Source organism: Sceloporus occidentalis, unplaced genomic scaffold (assembly GCF_023333645.1).
Source record: "Sceloporus occidentalis isolate IW3139 unplaced genomic scaffold, rSceOcc1.0.p SCAF_34, whole genome shotgun sequence".
In the NCBI taxonomy this organism is placed as follows: Eukaryota; Metazoa; Chordata; class Lepidosauria; order Squamata; family Phrynosomatidae; genus Sceloporus; species Sceloporus occidentalis.
In genome coordinates this window covers 127,647-141,453 of record NW_028317014.1, presented here as the reverse complement: position 1 = coordinate 141,453, position 13,807 = coordinate 127,647, and the positions used below count along the sequence as shown (strand labels likewise).

At 42.7% G+C, this 13,807-nt stretch overlaps 1 protein-coding gene across 1 annotated transcript in view; it reads left to right on the top strand.

Annotated features, from left to right (window-relative positions):
- Positions 1–13,807, top strand: part of LOC149298097 (chromatin remodeler ATRX-like) — a 62,190-nt gene that overhangs the window by 3,754 nt on the left and 44,629 nt on the right. The window contains exons 2-10 of the mRNA XM_089487785.1: positions 4,493–4,623; positions 5,037–5,053; positions 5,179–5,231; positions 5,863–5,987; positions 6,196–6,315; positions 8,609–8,718; positions 9,462–9,529; positions 10,875–11,578; positions 11,990–13,234. Coding sequence (XP_089343911.1) covers positions 4,493–4,623; positions 5,037–5,053; positions 5,179–5,231; positions 5,863–5,987; positions 6,196–6,315; positions 8,609–8,718; positions 9,462–9,529; positions 10,875–11,578; positions 11,990–13,234 — 2,573 coding nt within the window. The remainder of the gene's footprint in view (positions 1–4,492; positions 4,624–5,036; positions 5,054–5,178; positions 5,232–5,862; positions 5,988–6,195; positions 6,316–8,608; positions 8,719–9,461; positions 9,530–10,874; positions 11,579–11,989; positions 13,235–13,807) is intronic.

The window sequence follows — 13,807 nt, the reverse complement described above, 5'->3', positions numbered from 1 at the left end:
GTTTTCACCCATTCATCCAGTAGTGAGGTCAGGCACTGATGTTGGATGAGATCATCGAAAACTCTGTTCCAGTTCATCCAAAAGGTGTTCGATGGGGTTGAGGTCAGGGCTTTGTGCAGCTGGTCACGTTCTTTCACCCCAAACTCACCCAGACGTGTCTCTATGGAGCTTGCTTTGTGCGCTGGAGCACAGTCATGCTGGAATAGCAAAGGGTCTTTCCCCAAACTGTTTTCACAAAGCTGGAAGCGTAGCATTGCTCAGAATATCTTGGTACTGATCCTAGCAACACACTTTGGTTAATCTCGTATAGCACATCTTGACATTGGCAGCAAGGGCTTAAGTTGGGTTTGTATGAAACGTAGTTAATACATTTATGTTGAAGTGTTCTGGTAAATAACGTGGAATGACATACTAAAATAGTCAGTATTGGAGATGAGCTGGCATGGAAAAATCTAAATATTTTGGGGGCTTAATGTACGTTTTCATTTGCTTTTTTTTATGTCAAGGAAATATTTTTTTTTTGTTTAAATCCTTTATTGGCGACAGGCAAAACACAGTAGGGCAGCATACACAACGCAATAACAGCGTAACAAGGTTGCAATGACAATAACACACAGTGTTAAGACACGCAGTACAAAGCCCTTCAGAAGAGACGCAGAGGATGATGAGCAAAGGAGGACGACCGAGAGCGAGGCACCCGGTAACACAAGTCAAACAACCCCTGCGAAGTGCAACAGTGAAGACGCCGAAACAATTTTGTGTCTTTCAAAACATGCCACAAGGGGGTAGGAGGAGGGGAGGAAAGGGCGAAGAGCAGAAAAGGAGAAAGGGGTCAAAGAGGGACTAGCGAAGAAGGAAAGAAAGAAAAGAAGAGAGAGAGAGAAGAAAAAAAAAAAAAAAAAAAAAAGGGGGACCGGGTCGCCGCTGTCGGGGAGCCACAAGCAGTGATCATAAACGAAGTAAAGGGGCGGATGGCCTGGTATCCGAGAAGGCGGAAAGCCACGGGTCCCAGATGCTGTCGAATTTATGGAGTTCATCTCTAAGTTTGGCCGTCATGAGCTCCATGGTGATAAGGTGCCAGATGTATGCCGTGACCTCGCCCTGAACCGGTGGCGGGCCCTTCCATCGTCGTGCCAGAGCGCGCTTAACCGCTGCACATATTCGGTGAATAAGACGCTGGGCGGCGGGAGGAAGCTGAGGGACAGGGGCGTCCATGGCGAGCAGTGCAATCTCAGGCGAGGGGACAATCGTAGCGGCCAGAGCCGTGGACAGCATGGCAAAATAGGTCGACCAGAGTGGGCGCACCAGGGCGCACGACCACCAGGCGTGAAGATAGGAGCCTCTCTCTCCGCAGCCTCGGAAGCAATCGGCCCCGCGAATCCGGAGCATCTGCGACAATTTCGCCGGCGACATGTACCAGTGTGCGAGTACTTTATAAGCTCGTTCTTTGGTGTCCGTGTTGATCGTGAGCTTGTGGATATTAGCAATTGCCGCGTCCCAGGAATCCTCCGGGAGCTCCCTCTGAAGTTCAGCATGCCACAGCGCTCGGTACAGAGGAGGGTGGGGGAAGGTGGTGTCAATAAAGTGTGCATAGTGCGTTGAAATAGAGCCCTTGATCCTCCTGCCAGCAAGAAAACGTCTCTCGAAGACGGTGAGCGCAGAGATAGGGCGTCCCCCGAGGAGCGAACAGACAAAGTGGCGGACTTGCAGATAGCGAAACAGTTCGGCAGGTGGGATGCGCTTGGAATCTCGGAGCTCCTGGAAAGTTAGCATCTTGGTAGTCCTCACCACCGAGCCAAGCCTACTGAGGCCCGCTGACCGCCACCAATGAAATCGGGAGACGTCATTGCCATCAGGAAACAGGGGATGGAGAAGCAATGGGGTGAGCTGCGAGACGGAGCCCCGAAGGCGGAGCTTAAAGCGCCAGGTACGCCACGTAGCCAGAGCTGCTGTGATAGTGGGCAAAACTGGTAAGCGTAGAGGCATGGGAGGATCCAACCAGAGAAGGAGCGGCAGCCGGTGGCGCAATACATAGCTATGCTCGATATCGACCCAGGGCAGAGTGTGCGCAGGGAGGGACCAAGCCTCCAATTGAGAGATTCTCGCCGCCACATAATACAGGTAGAGGTGAGGCACAGCAAGGCCCCCCGCCAGTTTGGATTTGTACAACGTGGCCCTGTTGATCCTGGCTCTTGTGTTGCCCCAAATAAATCGAAAGATACATGACTGGAAATGCACAATATCACTCTTGATGACCGGAGTAGGAAGCGCACGGAAGAGGTATAGAATGCGAGGAAGAATGTTCATTTTAACTGCATATATACGACCCAGCCATGAGATGCGGTAGCGGGACCATTGCGACAATTCCCCGCGCAGAGCAGAAAGAAGCGGAGGAAAGTTCGTCTGGTACAACGAGGCAAAGTCTCTAGAAAGGCGGATGCCTAAATACTTCAAATGCTTGGGTTGCCAGGTAAACTTGAAGTTAAATGCCAACAAAGTCTTTAAAGGATCACCCAGGTTGAGGTCCAAAGCCTCGCATTTGGCGGCGTTAACTTTGTACCCTGAGAGACGAGAGAACGTGCGGAGGGTATCGTAGAGATTCGGGAGCGAAACGAGGGGGTTGGTGATGGTGAGGAGAATGTCGTCTGCAAAGAGGCTCAGCTTGTATTGAGTGTCGAGAACCGCGATGCCCGTGATGTCGGGATGTTGCCTGATAGCTGCGGCCAGGGGCTCGATACACAAGGCAAACAGGAGCGGCGAGAGAGGACACCCCTGCCTCGTTCCATTGCGTATGGTGATGGTCGACGACTCACAACCCATCAAGGCTACAGTAGCAGACGGGTGACAGTAGAGAGCCCGGGTTCCCTGGATGAACCCCTCCCCAAGGCCAAATCTCCGCAAGACTGCCCACATGTAGGTCCAGTCAACCCTGTCGAAGGCCTTTTCCGCGTCCAATGCCAACAACATGGAATCCTGACGGGAGAGCCGAGCTGTTTCAATGAGGTCAACTGTGCGTCGAATATTGTCCGGAGCCTCCCTGCCCGGGATGAAACCCACTTGATCTGGGTGAATCAGCACCGGAATGATCGACCCCAGTCTGGTCGCCAGCAGCTTGGCATAGAGCTTGATGTCGGCATTGATGAGGGAGATGGGGCGATAACTGCCACAGTTGGCAGGGTCTTTGCCCTCCTTGTGGATGACGATGATCTTGGCCCGCAACATCTCACCAGACGGGGGGGTCCCCGACAGAAAACCATCGAAGAGCCGGAGCAGACGAGGCACAAGAAGCGACTGGAACTTTTTATAGTAGGACCCCGGGAGGCCATCCGGGCCCGGAGCTTTAGAGGGCTTTATTGAAGACAGGGCGGCACGGACCTCCTCCTCGGTGAAAGGGCTACACAGCGAGGTGACATGCTGCCGGGGCAGAGATGGCAAAGGAAGAGAGTCTAGAAAGCGAAGCAGGTGATCAGGAGAGCGAGCATTCTCCGGGGCTTTGGTGCCGTCGTAGAGGTCTTGATAGAATAAAGCGAATTGGTTGGCTATGTCCGTCGGGTGAACCCAGGAATGCTGATTGGCGTCAACAATCCTGGAAATGTTCTGCGCTTTCCTTTGCGCCCTGAGACGCCTGGCTAGCATCGCGTCTGGTGTCAAGGAAATATTTTAAACACAAAACAAAGACTTATGTGAACACCCTATGAATACCATTCAAAAACCTCTATCGAAGGCATACGTGTTGTGGATTCCTTCACACTATACGGCATATATTGCTTAGCCTGCTGCTAAGTCAAAGTACCCCAGGTTTGGCGAGTCCTATATAATTATTTTGGCTATATTGCATACCAAGGAGCTCAATCAGTGGGACTGCTTTGTATTTTAACCTAAATGAGACTCAAGCAATTTATTTTTATATAGCTAGAGGTATTGGTAGCAGGTAGAGGAAGGTGGCTCTGCCACGTTTACATCTCTGGTCGGACCTCACCTACAGTATTGCGTACAGTCCTGGATCGCCCGGTCTCCAGAAGTATATTGACATTTTTGAGACTGTTCAGAGGAGGGCTACGAAAATGCTGAATGGTTTGCAGGAAAGACTAAGGGATCTCAATATCTATAGCTTGGAAGGAAAAAGAGGGTTTGTAATAAAATGTATATTATTAAAGGAATTTATCAATGTACAGGGGACAAGCTTGTTTGAAAGGAGGAATGTTGGTACAAGTGGCCGGTCTGAAACTAGAGGCTGAGCTGTAATGTAAGGACACTTTTTCATTACAGGGGGTATGGTACATGGTACAGTAATACAGTGACAGATTTCAAACATGCGCAGAACATAAAGCTATCCTGACTATTGGAAAGGACCAAATGCTGGTGGGGGTTTCAGTGCTTAATCAGGAAAAATAGGCACACTAGACGGGCCAATGGTTCTTATGCGCCATCAAATTCTTTTTTTTAGTAATATGTTTGTTTTGTTTTAGTAATACATTTTTTTTCTTTATAGTGAAAGCAAGTTAAATACTTTGGTACAAAAACTCCATGAGTTTCTGGCTCACTCCTCAGAAGAGGACACAACTTCCCCTACAAGACAGACTGTGAGCAAAAGTGGAGGTAGGCTTAACACAAGCATCCGAAGTTCAGCTGTTTGTGCTATAGGATAAATCAGCCTTTCTCCTTAAGATCTCCTAAGTTGGGCATATTTTTTCAAGTGTTTGTATGTGAAACACAAATTGACAAATGTACTAGCAGAACTAGAAGCACAGTGGGCTGTATTTATTAAAATTACAATTTTGAAGGCACTCATGTTCCTGCTGAGTGTAATTTTATCCTTGACAAACAGTGTCCCTTTATACCACAGCGTTTGCATCAATAGAAATTTGCAGATGTGGACAATGGCATTGATTCGTGTGTACATATAAGAACACAATGATAATGTTAAATCATGCTATGCATGATCTTGCTTCCTTTATCTGTTGCATTGAAATCTTACTATGGTGATGTCTGTATTACAGCTAAATCAAATTCTGCACATAGACTGCATCCATCAGAGACCAACATGGAAGAGGTACTGTTTTGCATTTAAACATATTTAACTTTTAATATACAGTATTCTCTATTGAAAATGTCTTATTATTCATACTCTTATTGATGATCCTTTTTAAAAGTAATCTTTTCACTTTTTCCCCACAGGGGAGTAGTTCTTTTGAAAAGTCCAAGTGCTTGGGATCATCCCGCTCCAAAAGGTAAATCAATTTAAAAAAAAATAAATCAGCCCAAGGGTGGCTGTTAATAAATTGTGTACATGAAAGTGTACCTGTGCTTGATGTACATAGTGTTACATATTTAATTCCAGTGTCCTCTGTTTTTTTAATTCAATTTCCTTTATTTTGTGTTTTAAGTGTGCTAAAAAGTAACCTGATATTATTTAATGTCATCTGCTGCTACACCAATGTGCGAGCACAATTCCAGAGAGACTTCTCCCACAAAGAATTGTCAAATCCCTAAATCTTGTGATGGGATTGTTACTTGGTAGCATTGCTGATGAATACATACTAGTGACACTAGCCTGACAAAGGTTAAGTGGCAATATTTTACTAACAATTATTCTTAGTTTGGTGCAGCTATGCCATTCTTTAGACTCCCCCCCCCCCCCATTGGTGTGAAAAATTGGTTATGCTGAGACTTGACATTATTGATTTAGACCTTTTTGATACAAAAGCCTGCTGTACACTGTAAGCTTCAAAGCAGAGTGACTTTGCTTGTATGTGTTGTTCTAAGTATATAATCATCCGCGCACTAGGTAAAACTGCATTCGTTTTTGGGCTCTCGATATAAAAAGTAATATTGACTTTTATGTACGCCCTTCCCCAACAGAAAACCCATCTTTGTGACAAAATATGTAGAATCAGATGAAGAGCAGGTACCAGAAGAGATTCCGCGTGTAGAAACACCCACAAAGAATTCAGACCATGAGGTTGATATGGAAAGTTTGCCCATAGGTAATTCTCAATTTATTTTCTGTCCACATGTTTTCACCCACTGATTTATATTTATCCAAATAGGCGTCTTTGCACTACAGTTCTTTGGTAGCCATTATGCAGGATTTTTGTGCTCATTTATTCTTAATGTGATTAAGGGGGGGGGGGGGGGTGTAAAAATATCTTACCTGGGAAACACTGCAGATCAGAGTGTGATTTTCTTGACTAGGTACTGTGGTGGTACAACCAGAGCCTGTTCTGAATGAAGATAAAGATGACTTCAAAGGACCAGAATTTCGCAACAGAACTAAAGTTAAATCAGATGTAGCCATACCTAAGAAACGTACAGGTAAGTCTAACGTAAAAGCGATGCCTTTTTAACAGCAATATTTACAATTTCTTTTTGACACTTAACCCCTTAACGTCCATTGCCGGGTCAGGCACGTCATGCAAAACGGTCACTTAACGACCTATGACGTGCCTGACACGTCATCAGACTTAAACAAGCTTAGAAAGTGATCAATGATCACTTTCTAAGCTTAAACGGTGTTGCTGTAATGCCTCGATGTCGAGGCATTCAGCAACACCGAGATCGGCATGATGGGCCATGTCTGGCCCCTCCCCGGGGCGTCAACAGCCGCCATACATTGTATGGCGGCGGACGCCCGTTTTAAAAGCGTTTAGGAGGCGATCAACGATCACCTCCTAAACTTCAATGGTGTCGCTGGAATGCCTCGATCAGGAGGTATCCAGCGACACCAAACACTTACCTCTTGATGGACTGTGACCGCTCCGGAGAGCGGTCACAGCCGCAGCTGCACGCAGTCTTCACCATCCGCAAGATGGCGGCGGTCCGGGAAAAAAATAATAAAGTTGAAAAAGTTCGCTAGACAGTCTCCTGACCTTCTAGAGAACTCTGGCTCCACTTGCTGGTTGAATACAGGTACTGCATTCAACCATACAAGTCAATGGAGGCCAGCTTTCTAATCACTATGTGATTAGTAAAATATTTTAAAAAAAAAGAAAAAAAATTAAAGAAAAAAAGAAAAAGCTTAAAAAAAACATGGTAACATTTAAAAATTATTATGCTTTAGAGGAACTATCCAGTTCCAGCAAAATGTAAAAAAAAAGTCCAAAAAGAGTAAAATAAATAAAATAAAAAAATAAAGTTTATTATTATGAGCAAGTGCTAAAAGTAGCGCTGTATCTTCCCAAAAATCCTGACGTGGAAAAATTTAAATAAAAGCATTTCAAATACCCAAGGGGTGTCTAATTTAAAAAAATGAATGGTTTGATGGGGTAAATTGGAGTGGCCGGGCTCAAAGATAGGGCATAGGCACAGACTGACCGAAATGGGGGGAAAAAAAAAGCGCACTTCCAAAATGTGGCATTTTAACCTCAAACACCAGACAAACCCATACATGTGGGGTATGAATGAACTCGGGAGATGTTCCTGAACACATATTAGGGTGTTGTTTGATAGTGACGTATACCTGGAGCTATAAATTTATACCCAAAGTACAATTTGTGTGAAAAAAAAAATAAAAAGAAATACTACCACAAAGTGTGGCAAAGGCTGGTGGTAGAATCTGATGCATGGAAAGGGTTAAATACTACCATTTTAAGTACCTTGGGGTGTCTAGTTTTCAAAAATATATGGTTTTATGAGGTAAATTGGAGTGGCCGGGCTCAAAGATAGGGCATAGGCACAGACTGACCAAAATAGGGGAAAAAAAGCGCACTTCCCAAATGTGGCCTTTTAACCCCAAACAGCAGTCAAACCCATGCATGGGTGGTATCACTGTACTCGAGAGATGTTATTGAACACATATTAGGGTGTTGTTTGATAGTGACGTATACCTGGAGCTATAAATGTATACCCAAAGTACAATTTGTGTAAAAAAAAAATACCAAAAAAATACTAACACAAAGTGTGGCAAAGGCTGGTGGTAGAATCTTATGCATGGAAAGGGTTAAAATACTAGCATTTGAAATACCTTGGGGTGTCTAGTTTTCAAAAATATATGATTTGATGGGGTAAATTGCATTGGCCGGCTTCAAAGATACCCGAAATGGCACATGGGGGGAAGAATTACCAGATTTGGAAAAAATGGTTTTGAAATAGCAAAACGCTACCTGTACTTAATGCTCCATAACGTGCAGAAAAAAGCAAAAAAACATAAAAACATTGGGTATTTCTAAACTCAGGACAAATAGTAGAATATATTTAGTAGGTTTTTTCATTAGCTTTTTTGGATGAGTAAAAGATTTTTGGGGTAAAAGTCAGAAAATGTGTTTTTTTTTTACATTTTTCATCATATTTTATTATTTTTTTTATGGGAAATTAGATAATATGATTAAAACAATGGTATCTGAAGAAAGCCCTTCTTGTCCTGAAAAAAACAACATATAATTTGTGTGGGTTCACTAAATGAGTGAAGAGAAAATTACATCTAAACACGAACACCGCAAAAGTATTAAAACAGCCTCGGTCCCAATGGTACAATAGGTAAAACACAGCCTGGTCCTTAAGGGGTTAAAGGCATAGTATTGCGGGGTCTGGGAGAAGTTGGGAATCTGATTACCTCTTTAAATGATGTGTTGAGTTAATGGCATGTGGTGTTGTCCCTCTGTTTTTCTAGAGGAAGGACTGCATGGGATAGTCAGCTGCACAGCGTGTGGGCAACAAGTAAATCATTTCCAGAAGGATTCCATTTATAGACATCCTGCCCTGAAAGTACTCATTTGTAAGGTACGATACAAAATGTATAAACAAATACTGCCGTTAATCAGCCCTAAGTATACCAATTGTATGTGTGTGTGTTTTGCAGCGGTGTCATCTCTGCATGAGCTTTGCTTGGGGAAGTCTGCAAGCCTTTGACTTATGAGAGCTGTGCTCTTAGCTTCCTCTAACACAGAATTGGTTATAGATGAGAATATCCTATAGTCTTAAAGATTTAAGTAGATGGGAAAACGCTTTGCTTTCTGATGCTAGACCGGGGCTTGCGTACGATAAACGGACAGTATACAGTCCCACGCAGCCGCACTAATGAAAAGTGCATGATACTTCAAAATCTGTTCTATAATTTTTGGAGGGAAAAGACATTTACCTTTAGGAGAAGTCTTCATCCGAGTGAAGACTGATGAGAAGATCTTGCAAATGCTTTCTGAATATCCATCAGTGGGGTATTTACTTTCAGAGCCACCACCAACTGCCCCCTCCGTGCCGCCTCCTTACAGCTGAGCACCGTGGTATGATATCCTGGCACTCCACCTTTTAAGGGTGTGAGGCGTGGGGTGGAAATGGCCTATGTAGGCTCTGCCAACATGACACAGTCCCATAGTATTAATAGGTCTGTTGGGGAGACCAGTTATCTGCCAATTTAGTAGGATGTGATGGACCACTAAAGGAAACATTTTCTTCACCGATTCATGAAAAACCCAATTAAGACTTTATTTAAACCCAATTTAATGACTGTTTTACTTTCCCTGCAGACTTGCTATAAATATTATATGAGTGATGACATTAACAAGGATGCTGATGGGATGGATGAACAGTGCAGGTGAGTGCTTATCAGCGTTTAGGCCGTGTGATAGTCTGTGTTGTAACCGACAATGATGAGAAGGCATTTATTTCCCTGTCACCAACAAACTTGATAATCAAGAGACTGAAAACAGGCACAAGTAGTTAAGATACATTCTTTCAGTGGTATACATGTAATAAAAATGACAAATCCTACTTTAATGTGAGCGTTTGTCAGGCCTGTGTAAAATATATGTGATCTGATCTACATCACATGTATAGACAAACACAATGTGCTTAAGCTAATAAAACACATTGACAACTGTTCATGTCTTTATTAAATATACTTAATGAACATTCACAGTGCTGGTGGGGAAAAAGTAAGAACCCTTGGATTTCATAACGGGTTAAACAAAGAGTGGGGGCCGTTTTGTTGACAGGCACAGTCAAGGATGCCCATCTTCGGTCGGATCCGACCATTATTTTATGGAATACGTATGCACCAGCATACTGTATGGGGGAGGGTGGAAGCTTAAAAACAGTATTTCCTATATACTTTAAAGGTTTACTGCAATTATGCTCTTAGTTTTAAGAAATTTTAAGAAACACTTTTCCCACTACAGTTCTTTAAGCTCAGCTGTATTCCTAGGATGTTTGGTGTGGATGCCTCTCGAGGTAATTCCTCAGCATCTCTAATGGGTTAACATCAGGGATCTGACAGGGACACTCCAAAAAGGAGGATTTTCTTTTTGAAGCCATTCTCTAGTAGATTTACTTTGATGATTAGGGTCATTTTCCTGCTGCATTACACTTCTACTGAGCTTCAGCCGGCAGACATCCACCCTGACATTATCCTGTACTATCCTTGATAAACCCGAATTCATTGTCCCCTCAATGATGGTAAGCAGCTCTAAATCACGATGCTCCCTCAACCATACTTCAGCATTGGGATGATGTCTTTCATGTGTGTGATGCCCTTTTTGCTCCTCACACCTCCAATCCTGTTTCATTGATTGAGCTCCAAGTTTGGTAACTCCTGACTCCAGATAGTTTTTGTTGAGGTCATTAGCCTAGAGGCTCACATACTTTTTCCAACCCACACTGTGAATGTTTGAATGATGTATTCAATATGGATTAGAACAATATAATTGTTGTTGCAGACTGTTCATTATTATAAGATCATATTTTAAGATACATTTAATATATATACATATAATTCCAAAGTGTTCACGTTTTCGTGCCACAGTTTTTATATCATGTCTGCATAAAAATGCCTGTCTGTTGATATTTTCAGTTGTGATCAGATTGGTTGTTTATGGTGGTGGTATTATAGTTCTCTAATTAATATTGTTAATGTGTTTTGTTTTTTTTTCTCGTTTATCCAGATGGTGTGCTGAAGGTGGAAACTTGATTTGCTGCGACTACTGCCACAATGCTTTCTGCAAGAAATGCATTCTTCGCAATCTTGGGAGAAAGGAACTATCTAATATAATGGATGAGAACAGCAAGTGGGAGTGTTACATTTGTCAATCAGAACCTTTACTGGATTTGGTTACGGCATGCAACAGTGTGTTTGAAAACCTAGAGCAATTGTTACAGCAACATAAGAAGAAAATGAAAGTGGATCCCGACAAAAGCAATCAGACTGATTCAGACAAACGAAACTCAAGCTGCAACGGACGGGACAAAAAGGTGCTTACTGCGTTTTCCGGGGCTGTAACCTATTCTTACAAAGCGCTGAAGGTGCCAAAAGAGATGCTGAAAAAAGCAAAAAAGCTAATTGAGACAACCACAAACCTGAATGCAAGCTTTGTAAATTTTTTGAAGCAGGACGTTGAAAATTCTGACATTAGCAGGAAAGTCAAGTTAAGACAGCTGAAAGCATTCAAGTCTGTTTTGAGTGACCTGAAGAAGGCTCATTTAGCTTTGGAGGAAACTTTGGCTGAGGAGATTCATTTAGTCACTGAGCAAGACTCAAAGAAAAGCAAATGCAGTACCAACGAGAATAAGCAACCAAAAGAGAGAAGATTAAGTGACGAAAAACATAAAGAAAACAAACTGTCACCCACTGCACGTGAAAAAGGCAAAAGTATAGGTCACAGAGAATTTGAGGAGAATGGTGGTACAGAATTGGCTAACAGCGCAGAAGAAAGTCTGGAACAGAATGGAGAGCAGACTGTACCTATGGATGGAATTCAATGTGTGGACAACAATGAAACAAAAGAGGAATTGGATATTAGTATGGAATCGGATGACGCCGATACACAAGCAGAGAATGAGCACAGAGATGACGGAGAAGAAAGCGAGACTCAACATGTAGACAGAGATGCGGATGGCAAAAGTGACTTTGAAAATAAAAAATCTAAATCACAGAAAAAGACAGATAAACAAACTGTCGGCTCAAAGCCAAGGGAAAGCACAAATGGAAGTAAGACTGACAAGATGGATAAAGTTAAAAATGTAGGGTCCTCTAGTCCTGAATCGGAGAAAGAGACTAAAGAAAATTCCAGTGGTGTGAGCCAGGGTGTTAAATCTAAGTCACGTACGCCTCAGAAAAAGTCTAAGGCTTCTGATAAATTTCAACCCAATGCCCCTGAAGCTCTTGACCTTGACATTGTGTCGGTCCCTTCTGCAGTTCCAGAAGATATTTTTGATAGTTTGGATTCTGCATTGGAATCACAAAATATTTTAAAAGATTCTGAAACTGGTATTGGGCCAGTAATACCAAAAAGCAGGAAGGATGGTAAAGAGACAAAGATGTCGGTCAAGAAGGAATTGGTTGTGAAGCTAACACCAGTCTCGCTCTCCAGTTCCCCTTCGAGGGCAGATGGTAGTAACTCAAAGAAATCTTCAAAGAAGGGAAGTGATTCTGAAAATGACAACCATGGCAATGTTTCTTGTAAGGAAGGTGATGAGCACTCTTCTCATAGCGAGCCAGAAGATTCCAAACTCCGGCGCTCTCCTCGTGTTAAAACAACACCTAGGAGACGCCCTGCTGATGAAAATCGTATTGCGTCTAATACAGAAGAGGAGAGCAATGACACAGACAAAGAAAAACCGTCAAAGCGTAAGCAGAAGTATAAAGGAAAAGGTAGCTCTTCAGATGACGGTCCCAAATCAAAAAGTTCTGGAACCAAACAAACTGCAAAACTTGAAGTAAAAAGTGCCTCCGATTCTGACGAAATGCCAGAGGTCCTCAAAAAGGCGGCTTTGATGAGTAATAGCTCTTCTGAACCTGAAAGCGGTAACGAGGAAAAGGTTTGTAATAAAGCCGAACCTAAGGAAGAGTCCCTGGAGAATTCTGGTAAAAGAAAAAGGAAGAGCTCAAGTTCTGGTTCTGACACCAGAAAAAAGACCACTAGAAATTCAACGGCGGCAACAAAAAAATTACGTGGGAATCATTCTGACTCCTCAAACTATGACTCGGAGCTGGAAAAGGAAATAAAAAGCCTAAGTAAAATCTCGTCGGCTAAAAAAGGGATAAGCAAGAAAACTAAGAAGGCAGAAGAGAGCGCAGAGTCCTCCGAAGACAAGAACAGTAAAAAGTCTCCAAAGGTCAGGCGATCCACTCGTGAAAAAGGTGAATCTTCAAAGAAGAAAACAGTCTCTTCCTCGTCTGATTTATCTGAAGACGACCAGGATAACCCAAGTCAAATTTCAGAAGATGGTAGCGCTGATGAGCAAAAGATTGTACCCCTGGTGGAAAATGAAATATTATCTACAGCTGGATTTTGTCAGTCCTCAGGTATGTTTATTTTTGCACGTTGGTGGAATATGTTTACATGATAAGGGATGTATTGCAGGTCATTTTCACCAAATTGGCCTCAAATGGTTCGCACAGCATTCCCTTTCAAATGTCGTGCAGGCCGTGGTGTTTTCAGGGTTGTGTGTGGAAAGGGATTCTGGTGAAATTGAACGGTATATTTGGAATGAACCTTGGATTTACTGCACCAGCCTATTAACCCCTTAAGGACCGGGCTCATTTTTTCTTTTTGTACCCTGTTGGACCGAGGCTGTTAATACTTTTGTGGTGCTTGTGTTCAGCTGTAATTTTCTCTTCACCCATTTAGTGTACCCACATAAGTTATATATTGTTTTTTAGGACAAGATGGGCTTTCTTTAGATACCATTATCATCTTATTTACTATAAAAAAATAAATAAAAAAAAACATGGTGAAAAATTGAAAGAAACACATTTTATGACTTTTATTTGAAAAATCTTTTACTCGCCTTAAAAAGCAAGTAAAAAAACTAGCTAAATAGATTCTACTACTTGTCCTGAGTTTAGAAATACCCAATGTTTTTATGTTTTTTGTTT